This window comes from Armigeres subalbatus, chromosome 1 (genome assembly GCF_024139115.2).
Source record: "Armigeres subalbatus isolate Guangzhou_Male chromosome 1, GZ_Asu_2, whole genome shotgun sequence".
NCBI classification, from domain to species: domain Eukaryota; kingdom Metazoa; phylum Arthropoda; class Insecta; order Diptera; family Culicidae; genus Armigeres; species Armigeres subalbatus.
This window is the reverse complement of record NC_085139.1, coordinates 264575354-264599489: the sequence shown is the minus strand read 5'-3', so window position 1 is coordinate 264599489 and position 24136 is coordinate 264575354. Positions and strand designations below refer to the sequence as shown.

Genomic DNA, 24136 nt, shown 5'->3' with positions numbered 1-24136 from the left:
TCAGTCGAATTTGTACCGTCGTTCGCATCGGACGACGAATTGATTTGGCAGGAAGCTCGGCCATTCGGAACTGTTTACAAAGTGCACCTGCTCGCTTCAGTTAGTGACCCTCGTCGGATTGTTTCTTTTCTTTTTCACGTGAGAGTTCAAGTGTGCCTGTTTGCAAATTACTGCCATGTCAGCCGAACAGAGCAACGGCCAGGTGTGCCCGATGGCCAATGGCCACAGCAACGGAGCCAGCGTCGAAAGCCGGGAGGAGTTCTTGGCTCACTTCAAGCGACCCGATCTGCCCTCGCGGTGCACTTGGGCCGTTGGCACCACCGAAGCCAGCGCGCACCATCACAAGCCACTGTAAGTACATTTGGTGGGATGGATCACGCACAAGAAGAACAAACCATGATGTGTGATGTCGGACGATGGGAATAGGGAAAAGGTGATAGATGCGGGTGCTGGGGCACAGTGACGATTCGATTTTATGGCTGGTGGTCTACGAATGTCAAGAATAAATTAAAATTGTGTGAAATTATGGCGTTGGTTGATTATTATAATAATTATAACAATTATTGTTTGCTAGACCCAACTATCGGAAGTCAGATTTTTCACAATTCTGTTCAACTTCCTAAAAACTGTGTATGGTTTTATAAAAAAAAAATCTGTAGAAAAAGCATGCCTTTCTTGTATAAAAGAAGTTTGGTTTGAACATTATTTTTGTATAAAAGCGATTTGCGACAAAGTATTGAGAATATTTGTAGCGAAATACGAAACACGCTTTTGATGAATATTTCACAGTTAAAAGGCGATTCTTAGTGAAACATCAAGTAGAATTCCTAAAAGTCATTCAAATTTGTTATTTAGAGGAAGGAATTTCTGAATAATAAACCCCAAAAAATTATGTAATATAAGTTTCAAACGCCATCATTCAAATGAAACAGCCATCATAAAGTCAATCTGATTAGTGATTCTAAAATATTTTTGCATGCCATTACTTCAACGCACCAAACTGCTATACGTTGCTTACTCCATACCATCGTATCTTGTACACAACCATGCAAATGGCTTAAAACACATTCACCAGGCATTAAGACGGCCCTAGCTCATTTCCCTAATTTTAATATAAAACTTTCTTTCACAATCTTATTTGTTTTGTTTTAAATTACTTTTTGGGAATAATTGGTACCGATGGTAATATGAATGCCCTCGTATTCAGATAAAATAATTTACCATACCTGTCTACACTCTTACACGCTCCATCTGCTGTACTTTCTAGCAACAGAAAAAATATTATTATCCACATTATTATCCAATCCAAACATATTCCTAAACCAAACTAGATTAAAAACCATATCCAATCAAAATCCAATCCAATTGAAATCAAAGGCAAATCCAAATCCTGTCAACCCTAATCCAAATCCAATCCCAATCGATTTTGTATCCAATCCTGAATACGAATCCAATACAAATCAGTTCCCAATCTAATTCAAAACCAATCCCAATCGAATTCAAATGCAATCCAAATCCAATCCAAATTCAATACAAATCCACACTAAATCCAATCAAAATGTATTCCAAATCCAATTCAAATCTGATCAAAACCCAATCCAATTCAAAGCAAATCCATTTCAAATCCAATCAAAACTCAGTCCACACCCAATCCAAATCCAAATCTCATGCAAATCTTATCCAAATCAAATCCAAATTAGATCCAAATTGAATTCTTATTCTAATTCAAATTAGATACAAATCACATCCAAATCGAATGCAACCACAATCCGAATCTAATCCAAATTGAATCTTATTCCAATTGATTTCCTGACGGAATTCAAAATCCAGTTCAAATCCAATCCAAATTCAATCCAAATCAGATTCAAATCCAATCCAAATCTGATCCAAACTTTATTCAATCCAATCCCAATCTAATCCAAATCCAATCCCAATCAAATAGAAATCCAATTCAAATCCAATTCATATCTGATGCAAACCCGATCCAAAACAAAGCCGATTAAATTCTAGTTTAAATCCAATCTAAACACAATTCAAATGCAAACCAAATTTGTTTTAAATCCAGTCCATAGCCTTCGAAATTTAATCCAAATTCAATCCTCAATCCAAATCCAATCAAACTCAAATCCCAAAAGAATTCAAATTCAATCCAAATCAAATTTAAATCCAATCCAAATTTAAGTCACATCCAAATCGAAATCCAAATCTAATTTATATCGAATCCAACTCCAACCGACTTCCTGTTGGAATCCCGGAGGAATTTCTTGACGGAATCCCAATTCAAATTCAATCGACTGCCTGACGAAATCCCAAATCCAATCCGAACTCTATCCCAGTCCAGATCCGGGGCCCTCCTTAGCCGTGCGGTAAGCCGCGCGGCTACAAAGCAAGACCATGCTGAGGGTGGCTGGGTTCGATTCCCGGTGCCGGTCTAGGCAATTTTCGGATTGGAAATTGACTCGACTTCCCTGGGCATAAAAGTATCATCGTGTTAGCCTCATGATATACGAATGCAAAATGGTAACCTGGCTTAGAAACCTCGCAGTTAATAACTGTGGAAGTGCTTAATGAACACTAAGCTACGAGGCGGCTCTGTCCCAGTGTGGGGATGTAATGCCAATAAGAAGAAGAAGAAGAAGTCCACATCCAGTCAAATCTGAATCATTCTCAAATCCGGGGAAGGGTCGTTTGGCCAAAACCCATTTGGCCGAATGCCACTAGGCCGATCAAACCATTAGGTCGAAACCCATCTGGCCGAAAGGGTCATTTGGCTGAAAGGGTCATTTGGTCGAAAGTGTCATTTAACCGGAAGGGACGTTTGACCGAAAGTGTCATTTGGCCGAAAGGGTCGTTTGGTCGAAAGGGTCATTTGGCCGAAAAGGTTGTTTGACCGAAAGAGACGTTTGGCCGCAAGGGTCGTTTCGCCGAAAGGGTCATTTGACCGAAAGGGTAATTAGGCCGACAGGGTCATTAAGTCGAAAGGGTCATTTGGCAGAAAGAGTCGTTTGGCCGAACGGGTCATTTGGCCTAATAGGTTATTTGAAAAGTAAGAAAATAAAAACGAGAAGAAAGACGTCTCACTTCTCACTTTTTATTTTTCTCTTCTCACTATAAAAAGTGAGAAGTGCGAAGAGAGTAGTGAGATGTCATTCGACAGCGAGAAGTGAGAAATGAGGAATGAGAATTGAGACGTCTTTCTTCTTACTCCTCATTTCTCACTTTTCAAATGACCTATTCGGCAAAATGTCTTATTCGGCCAAATGTCCCTTTCGGCCTAATGACCCTTTCGGCCAAATGACCCTTTCGGCCAAATGACCCTTTCGGCCAAATGACCCTTTCAGCCAGATCACCCTTTCGGCCAAACTACCCTCTCAGCTAAATGACCGTTTCGGCCAAATGACCCTTTCGGCCAAACGACCATTTCAGCCAAATGACTTTCGGCCTAATGGTCTGTTCGGCCAAACAACTTTCGGCCTAGTGGCATTCGGCCAAATGGCTTTCGCCCGAATGGGTTTCGGCCAAACGACCCTTCCACTCCAAATCCAATCGACGTCCTGACGGCATCCCAAATCCAAATTTAATCAAAATCTGATTTGAACCCTAGCAAAATCCAGTTTTAAACCAAATCCAAATAATGCAATCCAAAATCTCTTCAAAACAAATTGTTTTGACGGGTTGTAAAACAAAAGGTCGCAGGTCAAAAGGTCGTAGAACAGAAGGTCTAAGGTCAAAAGGTAGAAAGAACAAAAACGTCGAAAGGTCAAAAGTTCGAAACAAAAAATCTGAGTCAAAAGGACGAACGACAAAAGGTCGGAAGTAAATTCGAAAGGACAAAAGGTCGTAAGAACATTACGAACATTAGAAATTACGGTTGTAGGACACAAGGTCGAAGATCAAAAAGTCGAAGGCCAAAAGGTCGAAGGGTCCAAGAGTGAGATGGGATAAAAGGTCGGAATTTCCAAAAATGAGGCAAAACGTCGAGTGTTCTTTTTTTTGTCTTTATTAGCGAGACTTTCAGCCCACAACGTCGAGTGTTAATCAACCATTCTTTTGCACATATATGTTTATTTATGTTTCACCTGATACTATTTCATTGTTGATTTTTTCCTTCTTTTAGTCGTAGGCTGTTCTTTCGAGTTTCGCATATTTAAAATTGTACTTCCTGGAACTAGTTCTTCAATCATTTTTATCAAAACGGTCATTCAAAATATATCATGTTTGGCTTGAAATACCATTTTCTAATGATGGTGATTTGGTGATTTTAGGCGAAAGGAAACTTTCAAGAATAGTGTCTGTTTAAAATGTAAGGCATGGCTCGTAAGAACAGCCTATGATTATGTCATTTCGACCTTTCGACGTTCGACCTTCTTTCATTTCGACCTTTTGTCCTTTCGACCTTTTGTCTTTTCGATATTTTGTCCTTCGACCTTTTGACACAGATTCTCCTGACGGGATCCCGGCGAGGCTTTCAGACGGAACAGAAAGATACAAAGGCCTCTACCGAAGCACTATGAGCACCAAACCAACAACGTCGATGTCATCCTTTAAACCCATAGAGCAGTGGTCCCCAGCATGCTCACTATCAAGGGCCGCATAGCAATATTGAACTACTGAAGCGGGCCGCAGTACATTTGCAACATTTGTTTTGCATTTCATGAATGTTAAAGCTCAATCAATATTAATTTTTATATACATCTATTTCACATTTGAATAAAATAAAGATTGATCGCAACAAAATCTTCTTCAAATAACATACTAAATCTTGTAAGCACATTTTATTCTACGGGTTATTTTAGTTTATACTAACAGATACTTTTGTGCTAGCGGACTGGACACAAGAAAATTCTTTTCGAAACATTTTTTCAGCATAGTCTGCCGAACATATATTAAGCAATTTTTCCAAATTATCATAATGTCGTCCGATTCTAAGAATTTGAATTTTTGTTGAAGGATTATTATTCACTACAAAACGGTAACGATTCCTGTTTATGGATCTACTGTACGTTTTAAGTATATTTATTGAACGGCTGCTCTGTCTTACAATTTTTACAACGAGTTTATTATTTACCCAACGTTTCTACAAGATTGTATCTTAAAAAACAAAAAATATTTTCCCCTTAAAAAAGTCACAATACCGTGTTGAAACTTCGGGTAAATAATAAACTCGTTGTGAAAATTGTAAAACTGAATAGCCTTTCAATGATTATAAGTAACGATTACTTAACCTCATTGTATCGGCTCAAGGACTTTTAATATGCAAAATGCACGGAATAAAGAGATTTTGATTAGCTTTGATTTAACTCTGATAATTTTACTTCCTATTTGGGCAGTTAAAATATTGAAATCTTCCAATACTGTGTCATTGAATAGATAAATTCGAGATTCCACTGATCGTCACTTGTCGTGTCAAAAAACGTCAAACAAGCTTCGGAGCCAGGTGAACTTATTGCCAGCAATTTTGAATAGAAATTGAATAAATCTGAATTCCACACTATTTACCGTGTTTCCAGATTGCCGATCAATTGAAGTTTACTGAAACCTTTTATGCATCATGGACAAAATCTTGACTTTGTTAAAAAAAAAAGTAAGGTAGCGTAAAGTACAGTAAAGCAAAGTTTTCTGAGTTTAAAAAAAAACAATTTAAATTTTATCAAATCCTAACTTGTATTGAAAGATTTCTCATTTCAGAGCAGTGTATGGAAACATTATTTTGACCTCAAGTCCATCGTTTAGTTCGTTTGAATCTGTGGAAAAAAAGGACGAATTTTCTGTTTTCATAAATACCATCACACTTGCTTGTTGTTGTCCTTCGTATCATCTATGACGTGATGAATTAAATTAATCATGATGGTGCTTAAACATCATAATGATTTGAACTCGACAGATTCCTTGAATATACCTAACAAACAACTGGGCATTAGGAAAAAATTTCGTGAGATTTAATGCGTAGGGGAACTGTACCGGTGTTGGCCATGTTCCTAATTTGGCCAATTTTGCGAATAACTCCAAAAATGAAACAATTCACAAGGGTTTTATTAGTTCCAACAAGAGATATATCCCTCACGCTTCAACGCTGCTTTCAACTGATCGATTATTTTGGAAAAATATGTATTTTTCAGGGTTGGCCAAATTAGGCACTAAGTTGGCCAAAACCGGTGCACTTCCCCTATTAACAATGTGTATATTCTGAAATCCTTCGCGGGCCGCAGTAAAAGGCATCGAGGGCCGCACTTTGGGGATCACTGCCATAGAGCATCGGTTATCAACCTTTTTCCATGGTAAAGCTATGTCCATTTAGAATCCGGAATAATAAAATCATCTGTATCTCGGTAACGGATTGACGTACAAATAAGGTTAATACATCAAAACAAGGGTAATTAATATACTTTAAGGAAAAATTATTGATACAAATAATTTCTTCTTGTTTCTAGTGAAAATTCGCACCTTCTTCTTTTTTCCCCTCATCAAAAGTTGCACACCTCCGGAGTCAACTTCCTTGGCACATTTGTTCCACATTTTGGTCATCTGAGTCGCGTCCCGAGCTGTTTTTCCACTTTTTCCACTTTTCTTAAGCTTTCGCTTCATTACTGCCCAAAATGTCTCGATGGGCCGGAGCTGTGGGCAGTTGCGTGGATTTATGTTTTTATCGATGAAATCTTCGTTATTATCGCGGTACCACTGGATGACTTCCCGGTTGTAGTGGCAACTCGCCAAATCTGGCCAAAACTTAACGGGACCTTTATGGGCTTTATGGAAGGTCGACCGCGGTTTTTGAGACATTCCTCCTTGTACAGCTTCGAGTCCATCGTCTTATTCGTCACAAATACTTAGGTCTTTGCCCCACAGTTGCATATCCCTTGCCAAAATCATCCGCTTTTTTTTGCAAGTTTGTCCAAAAAGCAAACTTAAACTCCGCAGGAACTACTCCTCGTGCCGTCACCATGTAGAATTTTTGGCTAGGAAGCTGTCCGAAATCCATTTTGACGTAGGTTCCATCGTCGATAAGCAGGATTATCAACGTGGTTGTGCAGATTTTTTTTCTCTCCTTTCGGCTTCCATCTGGAATAATTTTTGACACGCTGCACGAAACTTCGTAAAATTTATACCACAGCAAGTGGGCGCCTAGGTAGACAAACCGCCGTAAAAGAATTCTTGCAGCGGTCACTTTCCGTGCCTCTGCAATACAATAAATGATTCCGAATTCTAAACGGACATAGCTTTAACCCTTCATGCCATTGCAAAACTAGAGTTTCACCCTAGATTTTTTAATTTAAATTGAGGTGCACAAGCAAAAACGGGTAATCATTTTTCCTTTAGCTTCTATCAAACTGAGCCATTTTGTTCCATTGAAGTATTTTTTAAATAATTTCTGGTTTCTAACGAATATACGTGCTGGAATCTGGAATGTTGAGCTACCAACCTTCAAATGAAATCTTAGGGCATAACAAAAAAAAATTGTTCCACGACAACTTTGGGAAATGACGTTTAGGGGTAGCCCCGATGCATTTTATGAAAAAAATACATAGAAAACATTTAAAAAAATGGGATATCAGAAAAAAAATTCGATGGAACACATCCATTTCATATTTTTTACATTTAACTTGGGAGTTTAACTTTATGGTAAAACATTAATACGGCATATTTTAAGCCTATATATTTTTCACTGATGCTTTAATTGCCCTGAAATGATAAATTTTTCAACATATTTTTCTATTAATGCATCCATAATGGGTATCCATAATAATGCCTTTGTAACTTAATACGCAAAGGCATTATAACCTTTCTCATTTCATCGAGCATGGGTGCCTCTCTGTTTGTTCGTTATCCTCAATCCCTAATATCTCTTAGTGCACCTTCCACCTAGCAGCTCTACCATTTTCTTGCGCATGTTGTTAATCATTTGGTAGAAGGGCCTCGGAAAGTCCACACTGCCGGAATCCCGGAGGGATATCGGAGAAATGTGAACCACCAATCAAAACATGTTTTTTTTCTAATACCGTTGACATCTGTTTCAAAAGTATACCAAGTTACATCAAATATCCGTCTGCACTTTCATGACGCTAAGTATGAAAAGTATACTGGAAAATGATTTTGTTCTAGTCTGACACTAGACTGCGATACATTCGCTGACTGGTATTTTTATTACGCTTTAGGTTCCGAACTAACGGGGTACCAGATGGGCAAAAATGTACCACGTTTAGTTGAACGATGACATGCCATCAGCATTATGGCCATTATTTATGCAACCTCAATCAATAACTACGAGCCTAATCAGATAGTGCGTCATGGTCGATCTTACTATAATTGAGCACCGGCTAATAAACCGCAGAATGCAAGTCATCGGACCGGGTACGATGTTGAAAAGAAATGTTTATTCGAAACATTACCAAGATTGCATCACATATTAGTTTTGCTTCTCTGTGATATATGCCGAAGTCTATTTTTGACAAATTTCTTACTTGAAGATTTTTATTTTCCAATATTATATTTCAAGTATGTTTGGCTGGATCATAACTCGTCAACTGAAATCTTGGTTGCTATTCAATGGATTCAATGGATTCAATTACTTACTTTCAGCACTAAACTCCAAAATCTTGATTAAAAGCAAATTTTTTCAGGAGGACATTCTTTTTAATCCTGTCATAAGACGAGTAAGCTCTATCTCATTTAATTCCAACACTTGATAGTAACTTTACAAATACGAATTTTGAACTGAACAGTGAGGCCGTCTTCAGTGTTTCGTACTTGACCCGACTTGGACTCGAGTCGAATCAAGTAATAGACACTGAAGATGGCCTTACCGTTGAGGATGAAATATGTATCTTTAAAGTTGCAATCAAGTGGTAAAGTATTAACTTGCAGAAAAAAAACCTCGCAGTTAACAACTGTGGAAGTGCTTAATGAACACTAAGCTGCGAGGCGGCTCTGTCCCAGTGGGATGCAGTGCCAATAAGAAGAAGAAGATTGACTTGATTTCTGACAAGTAAAGATATTCCATTCCTAAATAAATTTCTAATATTTTTTCCAAATCCAATGCATTTCAGTTTTGGAACTCATTAAAGGCGCTCTCAAAGATTGAAATTTTCTTTTAAATTTGTTTCCCGGACCAATTTACATATTCCGCTAAAAACCTTAGTGCATTCGTATTTAACTTTACCACCTGAAAATAACGAAAATTGAAATATCAATACCAGCCATAAAATCGCACAACAACTGTATCAAGCCATCTCCCAAAATACAAAAGATCGATCTAAACACATCTCGAATCATTCTCACCGAAACCACCAGCATTTATAGAAAGATACATAAATTACTTTTGTTCATTATCGTGCGACCTATCTGGCTTTGCTTTCCTTCACTTCATTTTCTCGTTGCATTTTTCGGTTACATCCGATCTTCTGCCAGCATCAGCAGCGGGAAGCATTCGAGCAGCCAGGAACCATAAATAGAACAAAACATGTCCCCGATCGTCACCACGCCATCGCACAACTTTCAAATCCTAAGCGAGAGTAACGTGCTTGGCAGTGAAGTCGCGTTTATTCGGAAAAGGAAGCTCTCAGTGATAACCTTTGCGAGATTTGAAAATTGCAGATAATGCTTCAAAATGGGTACCGTAATCCAGTGGCGAATTGATCATTCGCTGCTTAATTTGCTGAACATGTAATGATGCAAAAATTAACAACCCTGAATCTCGTTGATTTTTACGGATCTTCGTGATCGTGATCTAATATTCATTTTTTGCCTTTCTCGTATACTAAGTATACGTAAAGGCTATATGGTCAACCCAAAACCAAACTTTTGATAGAAGGCTCGCAACAAGTTCCATTCGACTGAGAATCCTGTCCCATTGTTTGCTATTGAAAATATGCCAGATTGGATCAGAAGCTATGGCCAAAATACTATTTTCAATGCAAATAGATGAAAGTTAGAGTGTAGTGCTGCTGATATTTCCGGGACATCGTTTCGATTATTTTGATTAACGCAAAGGTTGACATGATGAAGATCTGCATTCTAGAAAAATAGCAGCAATGGAGATAGAGATTTATATAGGGAACTATTCCGTGGTGCACTATTTCTAAGATTCAATGAAAAAATTGAAGAGCATCGAAACAGTTTGTAATGCGATTCGGAAGTATGGTGAGAAGTTTTTATTTCAGGACATGCAAAATCTGGACGTAAATCCATATGCACAATCGGAAAATCGTTCAAGCTTTTCCCATAAAAATCGTTCTTCCGTTCAACATGTGGAAAAATCTGAAAACATCAAGGAATAAAGTCGACCGAACAAGACATAAAATGAACTTCGAACTTTCAGGAAGCGGAAGAACAAAAAAGAAGTGAATAGCAAGCCGCATATGTCAGGACATGGGCCCTTAAGTTATACGATAAACTGTTGTGTACAAGATCGTTATGCAAGGTAATGAACCATGAGTGAAATTCGATCATAAGATGCTTCCACGGAACCAGTTCTACACGATCTGTACTGGTAAAGTATTGGCGATATTGATAAGCCGGTTTAATTAGAAAAAAAAAACTGTAAAGGCCATGGTTTGGCAGACCATTTGTTAGTATGAAATGCTCTCAAATCCATTCACAATCATTGATACAATAACAGTTGAAGTGTGCGTTCGAGAATTCTTGTAGCGGCGGCTACTGTCCATTATCCGAAAGCATTATTACCTAAAACTATTTTGGCCGGTCAGCGTCAGTGTATTACGCGATGGACACAATAGTCTGGTACAAACCAAAAAGAGTCGAATCCTTACCCAAAGAGATGGATTATCTATTTTTTTCCCAAGAAATTCCTATTGAAACTTTTTGAGCTTTGACGAAGGCCCATTTGTGGAGGCATATTAGGGCCGCCGACTCTATCACAATATTTGAAAAAATATTGAAAACAGTATCCTAAATCGTTGACAAACGGTCAGTGCTGAAGGTAATCGGTACCATACGATCAAAATTCCACTCTTTGGCGTACGATTGAATGTATCCCGTATGTGTGGTGCTGACATAAAAGCGAAACGATAATCAGTTTTTTTTACAAAAACTAAAATCGTAATGTATTTTTTTAAGTCGTACTTACCAAACAAACAAATCAACCTGAACAATCGATCTTTTTGTTTGACCTACATATACTTTATCACACTGTGAACAATTAATTTGATAAACCCCGGCCTTATTTAAAATTTCTACTCTATCCTTTGTGGAGCCCAACAGTGTCTTCAGTTGATTGCTTCTGCTGGAGAATACTAAATCGATGCCGAATTTCCTCAGTCGATGGCGTAGCTGGTGGGTGATGTGCTGATCATAGGGGACCGATACCCTCTTCAGCGATTCATCGATCGGTGTCAGTGTTGTCAGTTCATTTTTCCGTAGGTTCCTCTGCTTCTTGTTGATGATTGCTTGTATTGTTCTTACCTTGTATCCGTTGATTTGCGCTGTTTCCATGATGTGTTGTAGCTCCTTCGTTTTTCCTTCTTCGCTCAGGGGGATCGTCTGCATCCTATGGATCATGTGATGAAAAGCTGCCATTTTATGCTGATACGAATGATTTGATGTGAATGGGATGACTCTCATGGTGTTGGTGGTCTTCCTGTAGATTTCGAAGTCTAATGTTGCATTTGTTCCCTCGATAACCAGTAGATCCAAGTAATGTGTAGTAATGTGCTTAAAAAATATTCCGTAACCTATGAACTTCAAATCTTAACCAACATTTGAAAAGGGCGTAACAGCCAAAATGTATTACTAGCTATATATGTGGACGAAGAATCAGAAGGAATAAATTATGGCTGTTACGCCCTTTTCAAATGTTGGTCTAGAAATGAACTCTAAGTTGCTTCGTTCACATTATCTCATCAATATTTCAGGATTTGGCGATAACTTTACTTACTACACACTTCACTTGGAACTTATAGTCTATTCAGACTGAACCATTTGAGACTAATTATTAAAATTTCGTTTTTAAAACAACATTTAAAACTTTAGAGTTACTGAGCAAATGAAAAAGGAAAAAGGTTTGGTACAAACGAAGATATTTATACAAATTTTCAAATTCATTTGATCCGTCATTGTGTACCGAGGATACAACCAGAGCAATATTCAGGATGCTCCAGCCATATCGCGGTATATACAATTTTAGATCAGCTGAAATAACCAAAAGTAGAAATCGTGGAACACATTCTTATCCAGAGACCACATATGTAAAGATAGGCAATTAACTTTGATTGAACTGAACCTGAGTTGCGTGCTCTTGCCTACGCAATGCGGTCGGATCTGAGCTTGACGACCTACTGGCAAAAAACTTACACAACCTCACTTGATCAGTACAGTTGCTGATGAAGAATGTGAACAGCCGCCAGACATTCTAAATACTCACGCTCCTCTAATATGAACGTGTACTATACACATGTGGAAGTGTTGGCTTGAGAAATGGATTGCGAGTGATTTGGCTATGCGTCCAATATGGGAATCTCGAGCTCGTTCAGTAGCCGCTAGGTTGCGAAGCCCAACGGAAGTCCTTCGTAGCTTAGTTGGTGTAAGCACCAGTCTAGCGTACTGTAGGGTCATGGGTTCGAATCCCAACGAAGGGAAAGTGGTTACCTCCAATCAATATGTAACCACAGACAAACAGACGTACCAGCTAGAACAATTTGTTTCAAAATCCATCGCCCAGTTATTTTAGCACCACCTAACGTGCATGTTGTACGAAACAAAGTTTAGTACAACACTGTCAACAGAAGGCGCTAGTGTGAGATGTCAAATACACAGGTATACGACGCGCGCGCCCCTGGACGTGAAACTCGCCAGCAGTTGAATTTAAAACGACCGTTGATCTCATGGTCGATGGAAATTTCCTCAGTGTTACGTCTGTTTGTCTGTGATGTAACTCTTCGTGACGTCCACACGTCTGTAGAGTGGACGTCTAAACGTCCCTAACTAGCTCACCGAGACAAATCACTCAGGGTCGACACCAACCTGCTCAAAGGAACACACGAAAACCAACAATTGGAAGTGGACGGTACAAGAACCAACGTACGGACATGCAAGGAAATAACTAGCTAATTAAATAAGCATTGAAAGTTTTAATTCAAGACAAAATTTTCAAAACGACTTATCTGCTTTTGTAAACAAAGATTCAAACGACGAATGACGAATCTAATAGGTCTGCCACGCAAACCAACACCATCAACAGGTAGCGGAATCCTTCACCTACCTATTAATGGTGTTGGTTTGCGTGGGAGAGCTATCAGATTCGTCAAATCGTCGTTTGAATCTTTGTTTACAAAAGCAGATAAGTCGTTTTGAAAATTTTGTCTTGAATTCATCTTAGCTTTATGTTTATTTTCTTATTTGTATAGGGTTAGTGGTTAGGGTTAGAAACGTTGCGGCCGATTGAGGAGTTGGGGCCCATATGGATGGCATGCTTACGTGATCGATCTTTGGAACCTAATTTCGCCTTGATACTTGCCACGGTGTGGTTCTGGAATGTTCTGCCGACGGGTGGCGTTGCTGTGGCCACCATATCGGGCCGGAGTCGGCCAGGTTCTTGAGATGGTCGTCGAACGGGATTCGGGCTTGATCTGAAGTCGATTACGGTCTGGTATCGGCGGGACGCCAGCGATAGAAGAGGCCTGCAGGGTGGCGAGGCCGGGTGGGGTTCGGGATCGACCTGATATCGAGCACCGATAGATACCGACGAGACGCCAGCGATGGCAAACGTTGCAGGGATCTTGAGATGGTGGTCGGACGGGGTTCGGGATCGACCCGATGTTGGTCCCCGGCAGGTACCGACAGGACGCTAGCGATGGAAGAGGCCTACAGGGTGCTTGAGATGGTCGTCGGGGTTCGGGATCGATCTGCTGTCGGTTACCGGTAGGTACTGACGCGAAGCCAGCGATGATAGAGGTTAGCAGAGTTCTTGAAATGGCCGTCAGAAGGGAATCGGGCTCGACCTGTTGTCGGTTCCGGACTTGTACTGACGAGAAGCCAACAATGACGGAAGCACTACGGTTTCTTGGAAAAGTGGAAATCGGCCACGTGTCCACGCAGAGCCGATCCTCACAATGGTGGACGGCGAACGGCTTCGTCGCGGAGCTCGGTGGCCACACCAAACGCTTGGTCCGATTCTGTTTAAAGGAAATCCTCTGAGGGCGATAGCTTAGTATTTCTCCGCTGGTCGCCACCTAGGCACAACCTTCTAGGAGCGTGGACTCCGGCCAAACCTGGCGGTAAAGATGGCGACTTTTTTTACTTGCTTGTCGGTGTTGTTGGCGACTTAAGAAACACGTCTCACTACCTTAATAGTCTATTCCCGACTGCCTTTTTCACCCTCTCATCCTTCTTTTTCTTTCGTCTTCGCCCTCGGGGTTGGGTTACCCGATAAAATTTCGCTCGTTTTCGGGGTTCCACAGTAGCGTTAGTAAATACACTATTAAAGGAGGAATAGTCATTTTTACTAATAAAATAGATGTCTATTCCCCCTTGTTGGCACTACATGCGGAGTTTCACAAAATTTTGTTAGTTTTTTTTGCAGTTGTTATTTTTGGATGAAAGTAAGTTGATTCTCAACGAAGGTATTGTAACCGTGTTTTGGTAACAAATATTCTCCACGTAACGTACATATTCACATGAGTTTTCACTTTCACAACATTGTAAATTAATGTCCAAGTCGGGTGGTTTAATCCCCGGAAATAGGCAATTAACTTTGATTGAAAAGAAATTTTACTTGGGCACCTTTACCAGAAATTTAGAGAAAATGTGAGGAAATTGTTATGAGGAATCGCTAACAATATTTCTGGAAAATGGAAAAAAGGTATGGAATTCTATCGATCCAACCTCGGAATTGCAGGATAAATTCTCACGGATTGTTAAGAAATTTATTATTAGTCGAGTCAAGTACGAGACACTGAAGACGACCTTACTGTTAAGGTTGAAATACGTATCTGTCAAGGTACAATTAAGTGGTGGAATTAAATGGGATTTTACAAACTCGTCTTATGACAAGTCTCACGGATTGTCAGGAGTTTTTTGGAATCCCAGGAGAAATTTTCTCGAAATTCCGAATTCTTACGGATTTCCAGGGAATCCTAGGAGGAATTATCTCAACGTTACAGGAGGATTTCATTTTCCGACAATGGAATGAAACAGTGATTTTTTTGGGTTCCTTGGATCGTTTTCGCGTTATTATATTGCTTACTGAGCTCTGAAGCCGTTATTTCGTACTCTTCAGTAGTAGTAAAACAAAATGATAATTTGGTCAAATCTTTTTATTTTCTACGATTCGCCCAATAAAAAGTTCTTTCGCAGTTTTAATTGGCCATGCGCTTTATTGTTCCTCCAATAGTATCACAAGGACCTTTGCCATGTGACGTAGCAATAAAATGCCATTCTGCATCAATTCCGTACATTGATTTAAATTTACTTTTTCGAAAAATTCTTACGATTTTTGTACTGCGACGCTGCTCCATCAGTCATGAAATATATCGTTTTGACTACTTTATTCTTATCAACGCGTAAAAAGATATTTATTTTGGCAATGAACAAGCTTACGGATACTGAATCGTGTCTTAAATCTTCTATTAAACTACAGTGTTCAATTTGCGTACTTCCATTAAAATAAATAACGAATGGATGAATTGTAGCTTGTTGTACGTTTCAGTGATGGGACTGCATTTCATCTTGCAATAAAGCTGTAATTTTCAGAAAAAATCACAAATGACTAAAAATTCACTAAAAATTGCATTGCCTTGGCCGAGGGCTTGCAAATGAGGAAAAACCTACTTTAATATTATCGTGAATTTCCTTGAAGCGTTTGTACGCTTCTTTCAAAGTCGTCATCATTAATCGTTTTTGGATTTTGTTAAGAAAATTATTTTGAGCTTTTTAGTGGAATGTCTTCACTTGTCATAAGACGAGTTTGTACTATAGACACTATAGATTCCATAGACGAGCGGAGGCACGGTTGAGTCATTTCGTTTTAGTGTGTTTTTCCATTTTTTCACAGTGTACCGCGCGAATTTGACGTCACAGGCTCCATTGCATGGTTTGCATTCGTGACGTCATGCTCGTTTGGCTACACTAACTGACAGTTCGTTTGGCTACACTCGCCTTCGCCTCAGCTCGTCTATGGAACCTATAGTGTCTATAGTTTGTACAATTTCATTGAATTCCACCAGTTAAAAATTATTTTTGGATTGCTTGACGCTTTCCATCTTTTTTTAATGATATATTATAATATTTTTGACCAGGCATAGTTCGACTTACTTCATCATCTTCAAAATATTGAACTACTATTTCTTTTGTCTCATCTGTTAATGCAGTAACAGACCTAGCATTTTTGGTTGAATGACAGTTATTCTTCAATTGTTTTGCCTCTTTCACTGTATTTCTATTGGTTTTGAACTCATCAATGACATCCTGAATAGACCACGAACTTGGCAGCATCGACAAAATCAATAATTTTCTTTCCTTGTCGTGGCTGGATTCGAGAAGCTTTCCTTCATATTTATAATTACCTCATCGTAGTAGGTCTGTATATTCCACATCCCCAGGTTCTAATTTGAAGAGGTTTCTTCGTACAGCTTCGTTTATTTCATGGTATTTTTGTAAGAGAATTTTTCGCCAGTCACGTACAATAAAATTATGACACTATCAATACTTTTGATAATACTTTACTTTCAGATATTTTCGAAATGGTCGCTCGGGATCAACTGGCATGCCTCCGTGGAATTCTTCTACTAGGAAATATACACAAGTCGATTTTCTAAGCAGTTAATTACTACCGCCGTCATTTCCCATAATTTTCTTGAACTTGCAGATAAGTTGAAACCACTTTTGGAACAATACTACATGAAAAAGATAATGTTATTATGTTCAATAGAAATTGCCATGTATTCAAGTTCTATATTCAAAGACAAATTTAAATATTTGAATTCAATTTTGTTTTTGATGGGCTACAGCTCTTCGACGAACCTACGCCGAATGGAGTATCCTTCTCCACTGGACTAGATCCTGGGCCAATCGCTTCCAGTCGCTCTGAACATTGAGCGCCCTCAGGTCCTCTTCAACTGCAAAAAGGCATCGTGTACGCGGCCTCATCCAGGTTCACTACTAAATATTATCTTCGCTTGACGTTCTTCCAGCATACGAGCAACGTGACCAGCCCACCGTAGTCTGCCGTGTTGTATAAGCCACCGGAAGAATAAAAGTAGTATACAGCGAGTTTTGTTTTCGTTTGCAGACTACGGGACTTAAGCTGGTTACGAAGTCCGTAATAAGTCCTATTTGCAGCTGCAATACACCTTTTCACCTCGCGGGTAACATCATTCTCGCACATCACTAATGTGCCAAGATACACAAATTATTCTACCATTTCAAATTTTTCACCATCCAGCACCATTGCGCTCCATCCTAGCTAACAAATGACGTCGATATGTCATCCGCAACCCTTACACTTGATTTCGATCCGTCCGACGTTATACGAATCAGCCGTATCATTTTCGCCGGAAAACCATGTTCAAGCATAACCTCCCGGAGTTTATCAAGGATTTGTCTCAGGATAAACATTTGATCCGTCGTTGATCGGCCCTCACGAAAACCTGCCTGGTATTCGCCGACGAATGACTCTTCAAGCGGTCTCAATCTGTTGAACAGAATACGGGACATAATTTTGTACGCCGAATTAAGGAGGGTTATTCCTCGGTAATTGGCGCACTCCAGTCTGTATGAGAGGGCAAATGAGGCCGTCTAACCAGCTAGCAGGCAATTCCTCGTCTTCCCATATTTTCGACATAATAAGGTGCAGAACTTCATAAAGCTGCTCACTGCCATGTTTGAGAAGTTCAGACGGGAGCTGGTCCTTCCCCGCAGCCTTATTGTTTTTCAGCTCTTTAATTGCTTTTTTAACCTCATCTAGTGTAGGGGACTGCACAGCTTGTCCATCGTCGCTAATATTTATTCTGTTCACCGATGCACCGACACTTCCACTATTCAATAACGTCTCGAAGTGTTGCTTCCACCTGGCAGCCACTTCGGTTTTATCTGTCAGTAAATTCCCTTGTTGGTCGTTGCACATGACGGGAGATGGCGCTGTTTTTCTCCGCACGCCATTGACATTCTCATAAAACCTCTGCATACCATTCTGCTCCATTTTTTCCTGCGCCTCGCTAATCACTTGTTCTTCATATTCTTTCTTCTTCCTCTGGTGGGTTCGTTTTTCGACTGCTCTATTCGAAATGGTGCCCATCCACCAGACCATGGTCTATCTGGTTGTAAGTTTCACCATTTGAGTGTCCCCATATGTGCTTTCGGATATTCTTTCGTGCAAAGTAGGTGCTACTGATGGCCATCTCTCTGACAGCAACGAAATTTACTAGCCGTAGGCCGTTGTCATTTGGTAGCGGAGTGAAGGCGCTCCCTACCAATTATGGGACGGAAAAAGTCCTCTCTACCGACTTGAGCGTGAAACAGGAGGGGGGTTGAAACAGTTGACGGAGCCTGTGGAGGTTCAACAGAGTGAGGGCGGCTTTAGCGGCCCAACAAGGTTGAACAGAGTGAGGGATCGAATGAATGGGGAAGGTAGGCCGGGCTGGTAAGATCTGTTGGTCGAATGTTTTTCTTGGTACTATAAGTTGTTCGGATAAATGATATTTACGGCCATATCGACTTCGAAATATTTACGACCGTAAGTGAGCTTCCATAAATTACGTAGCGCTAAGAAGGGGAGCGGGGGTTGTCCGAAGTGTGACAATCCATTCAACAATTTTAAGTAATTCATACAAAAAGTATGACATACGGGGAGAGGGGGGTTGAAAATGGGCAATTTTTGCGTTACGTAATTAACGGATCTTCTCTAAGCGAAATGGCCCATTCTACCAAACGATATTTTCTGCCGTATGACCAAATGATCTTCTTCTATCTTCTATGATGGTCGTACACTCCATGTTGTCCGGAGCAAAACCGAATGTAATGTCATATAGGGTCGCCTCGCCAGACAGACGTCAGTCTCCCTGCAAACCAACTGCACGCGCATCTTCCTCGTTTGCACACAGCCAGCGAGTGCGGGCGAGGTCTACCCCGAAGCCGACATCCTCTTCCAGGTTAAAAGGCACGAAAGCCACTGCCCTGCGATCTACACCAATGGTGTCGACCAAGATGAATACACAGCTAGGTGTTTCAATGTGCTCAATTTATGGACGAGAAGAAGGCGGGGGAGAAAAATTCATTTTCGGTGCAAAACATAAACAAACCGGCTGGCTCTCCCATACTAAAATCCAGGATGGCTGAATCGTGAATTTGGCAGATTGGAACACCTAGTGGTGTATTCATCTTGGTGTCGACTGTCGATGTCATCCGCAACACCAAGGAGCATGTAAAATTTGCTGAGGATGGTTCCGTTTCTTTGCACACCATATCTTCGAATTGCACCTTCCAGAGCTATGTTGAACAGCAGAGTAAGGAGCGCATCGCTCCGCAATGGCAGAAACACGGACAAAACCTTGAAAAAAATTCGTTCTTTTCGCGAACCTCTTTTTTTTATTTTTCACATATATCAAATGAACTGATTCCAAAATTTGATGATTGTAGCTTGGAAATTTAATTTTTGGTGGCTCGTACGAATCAACCTAATACGCTTTGCCGGAAAGCCATGTTCAAGCATTATATGCCCCAATTCGTTTCGTTTCACTGCTGCCTTAAAATCCACGAACAGATGATCCACGAACTAGTTGACCCGGCAGACGTTTTCCTGCATAGTAGGCGGCGAGAATGCGCGTTGTGATCTGCCCATTCAAAATTTCCATACGAATCTAAATTTTAGTTTTACACAATAACGAACATAACAACGATCTGCTGAATGAATGAAGAAAATCCACCCAGCCGTTTTTGTGTGATGCTGATACGAACACAGACCATTTAATTCTTAAAGTGATGAACTTTATTTTAACAAGTGTTCGTCGTCCCTCCGCTGAAAACCGCTTTGATATTCAGCGACAAAGGTCTCCACAAGTCTGCTCAACAGGTGTAGGCGGTATTGAGGAGTGTTATACCTCGATAATTAGCACAATCTAGTCTGTGCCCTTTGTTGTAGATAGTACATTGGAAACCATCAAGCCAACTCGAAGGCGTTTCTTCACCCTCCAAATGCATACTACATACAGTCGAACACAAATACCCTTATTTTATCAAGTAATATTAAACCGGTAGATCCTCGGCCACGCGTAGCTACGCTGAACCAAGTATTGGAGTAAGCGGCTAAGCATCAACTTTGGATGAGAGAGCGTTTATTATTTGTTACAGTTCAGCAATATCATCTATTGAGCAATATCCTCTTGAGAAATTCTAAAGAATTCTTCGTAACAATTCTAAACAATTTCCTGTAGAATAAATCATCAAATTTTTGTGAGATATTTAAAAGAACCTCCCGAGAAAATTCAAAATTATCCCACCGGAAAACTCTCTGCATTTTCTCGGAGCTTTTCAGAAGAATGTCTCTTGAAAATTCAGAACTTCCCTTTGAAAATCAGTGAAATTTTCCGAGAAACACAAAATAATTAACATTACTTCAGCAATTGATTTTATAAAGGTAATCAATTTTCCTACGGATTACGGTCGAATATTTTTTTTTAACTTGTATTGTCTCAAAACGTAGTCATGCGTATAGATAGTGGAATCTGCATTGACGAGAGAAAGCATGGTTGGGTGCGTTTTTTGGCCGTGTGCTCCTCATTATATTTTGATTGCACTCGTGATGTCATGCTCGTTTGGAAACACGTTTGCCGGTAATTTAAGGCAAATAAGGCAAAAGATTTCTCTCCGCTCAGCGATGTATTCTACTAACCATATAGTCATGCGTAATTTGGCATAGTTACATTCAATGTATACCACATTTGATTCTTCACTGGATAGCGCACTTTTGACACATAAGTACGGTATCGCGAAAAAAGGGCGCTAGTGCATTTAATCTTGTCAATATTATCGACACACTTGTTCTTTGGTTTATGAACAATAACTACGTCAAAGGCTCGTACAATACTTCATGAAGTAGTGCCGATCTATTTGCGAAACCGCACTAACATCTTATAAATGTGGTGTGATTAAAATAATTGAGAATTTTAGCAGCCAAACCCAATAACTCAGTAATAATTAAATTGATAAGATAACCAAACCACGGAAAACACTTTCCGATTATCGTCACTCTTCCGCACAAACTTTAATCAATGGTTAAACAACTGTCCACCAGCTTATCACCAACTGAACAAAATGCAAACGTAATATTTGAAAGCCACTAAAAACAACATCATTTCCCCTGCCGTTTGTTATCACCGTAAGCACGAGCAGCGTGTATCATCCGAGGCTAATCACAATTCGGCGGATTTCGGCGCAGATTCGGGTGTGGCGTCAGATGAGTCTTCGTTACCACACGCGAAGCACGCCGCTGCGTTGCGCTGAGAAACAGGCATTTCTCTCCCTCTCTCTATCTCCGGGAAGAGATTGAGAGCTACTAATAGCACATGGTTGCCATAAGGGGATGGTCGTCGAAGGCAGACTTGACCTAGGGTTATCAAAGCATGCAAAAGAGGCGTCCGCGTTCGCGTCTTGTTATTTACTTTGTGAATTCATTCAACGAAACTCCGAAAATATCTTTCTTTGCAGGACGCCCCGTCCGAAGATTATGCAAACCATCCTCGAAGCTGTCGGCAACACCCCTTTGGTCAAGTTAAACAAGATACCTAAGTCGGCCGGACTGAAGTGCAATTTCTGTGAGTATTCTTGAAGCATGACTCTCCCAGCTAAATTCCAAACAAATAACGTATTACTCTTTGCCAGACGTAAAATGCGAATTCCTCAGCGCTGGTGGATCGGTCAAGGACCGCATCGGTCTACGCATGATCGAAGAAGGTGAACGCCTGGGTCTGCTGAACCCTGGATACACCATCATTGAACCCACGTCGGGTAACACCGGTATCGGTCTGGCCCTGGGAGCCGCCGTCAAGGGCTACAAGTGTATCATCGTCATGCCGGAAAAGATGTCAAACGAGAAGGTCGACACCCTGAAAGCCCTCGGTGCCCATGTCATCCGTACCCCCACCGAAGCGTCTTTCGATTCGCAAGAAGGTCTGATCGCCGTAGCTCAGAAACTGGAACGCGAAATCCCGAATTCGATTGTACTCAATCAGTATACCAATCCCGGAAATCCGTTGGCCCACTACGACGGAACCGGTGCGGAGATCATCGATCAACTGGATGGAAAGGTCGATATGGTTGTTGTGGGCGCCGGTACTGGAGGAACTGTTTGCGGCATTGGACGTAAGATAAAGGAAACCTGCCCGAACTGTGTCGTCGTGGGTGGCGATCCCGAAGGATCGATTCTCGCCGAACCGGAAGAAATGAACAAAACCGATGTTAACTACTATGAAGTGGAGGGCGTCGGTTACGATTTCATTCCGACGGTTCTGGATCGCAGCGTCGTGGATCGCTGGATCAAGTTCCGCGACACGGATGCTCTGCCGATGGCACGACGCTTGATCGCCGAAGAAGGACTACTTTGCGGAGGAAGCAGTGGCGGTAACGTCGCCATTGCCTTGAGAGCCGCCAAAGATCTTAAAGAAGGTCAGAATTGCGTAGTCATTCTGCCGGATAATATTCGCAACTACCTGACGAAATTCGTTTCGGACAACTGGATGGAGGCTCGCAATTTTAAGACTTCGGAGAACGTACATAAGCATAAGTAACTTTTTTGATTTCAAAGTTAGTTAACTGTACAATAACATATTTTAATTTCAATTAGATGGTGGAACAACAGCATCTCGACCCTGAACCTCAAAACCCCGCTCACCGTCGGGGTTGACGTGTGCCTGCAGGAGGTTATGAACATCATGAAGACGAACGAGGTCGACCAGCTGCCGGTGATCGATCATGACGGTTCGATCAAGGGAATGGCCTATCTGCCAAATCTGATGAGCAAACTTTTGAACCGACTGGTCAAACCGAGCGATACCGTAGCGCGTGCGGTATTCAAAAAATTCGTCCGTGTTGATCGCAATGATGGATTGGGGCATGTATCGCGAATCCTCGAACAGGATCCGTTCGTGTTGGTCGTTCAAAAGGAAAAGAAATGTAAGTTAAAACTAATATTACTGTAAATAAAAATGCTTATTCGTTTATCGTTTTCAGTCACCGACGGAGATAATTTTGAACTCAGAGAAACAGTTGCTGGAATAATCACGCAACGAGACATTATGGACTACCTGTCGACATCTGAAAATCTGGCCAATGGTGTTTAATAACTGAACTGGGAAACCAAACAAAAGCCACGTGATGCGCCATTCATGTATTGTGGAATGCATTTAATGTCTACCTTAATATCTCAACTCAATGTTTGACAATAGGATTAAGCAGTACAAATGTGTTTTAAGCAAATTATTCTCTCTCAACAATCAGTCCTACTTAGACTATGGAAGGAACCACATAAAAAACGCATGATTTGATAGATTAATCAATAGTTTTACATATCAATGAAACAGACTGCACTGTATTTCTACTTAACTCTAGGAAGCATGTTTTAGAGCAAATAAATCATAATAAACTATAACTTTTAGCGTTATAACTAACACGCTCTTTATTTTCTTAGCCCATGAACCCCATGAACGTCAACTCACTGACTGTCCTCAGGCCCACATTCACCAATGTTCAAAACACATTTCCCTGTATAGGCCGGTAGGCAGGCACCACAACTCCCCTTTTTTGAAAATAGAAAGTTGCACACGATAAGTCCATCACGCTGAGTTACGTCGTTTGATTGTTCTTTTTCAAACCCGTGAAATTTATTCTCCCAGGAGAGTATCAGCTACTTCCGAAAATTCTTCAACTGATTTACTATGCAAAGTTTCGCCAAAATCTGATATTTACTTGAGGTGCGCAACATTCCGGTCGTATGATTTACCACTCAAGGAATCCTCATCAGTAATTCGTGCGCCGGACCAGGACACCACGATGAATTCCTTTGTATTGTATGTTGTCTGGAGCTTATTGCCTGATAGAAGATTCTGCATGAGGACTGAATCGCCTGAATCCATACCCCAGTCGCGTGAATATTTTATCTAATCTTGAAACTGTATCATATGCCGTGATCTTACTC

General features: G+C 40.5%; 1 protein-coding gene across 1 annotated transcript; it reads left to right on the top strand.

The window, feature by feature from the left end:
• LOC134207264 (cystathionine beta-synthase-like) lies at positions 1–23605 on the top strand. The gene is made up of 5 exons (XM_062682986.1): positions 1–351; positions 21652–21758; positions 21826–22726; positions 22787–23115; positions 23173–23605. Exons 1-5 carry the CDS (start codon positions 176–178, stop codon positions 23280–23282), a joined length of 1623 nt encoding a protein of 540 aa, XP_062538970.1. The 5' UTR covers positions 1–175; the 3' UTR covers positions 23283–23605.
• The last annotated feature ends 531 nt before the right edge of the window (positions 23606–24136 follow it).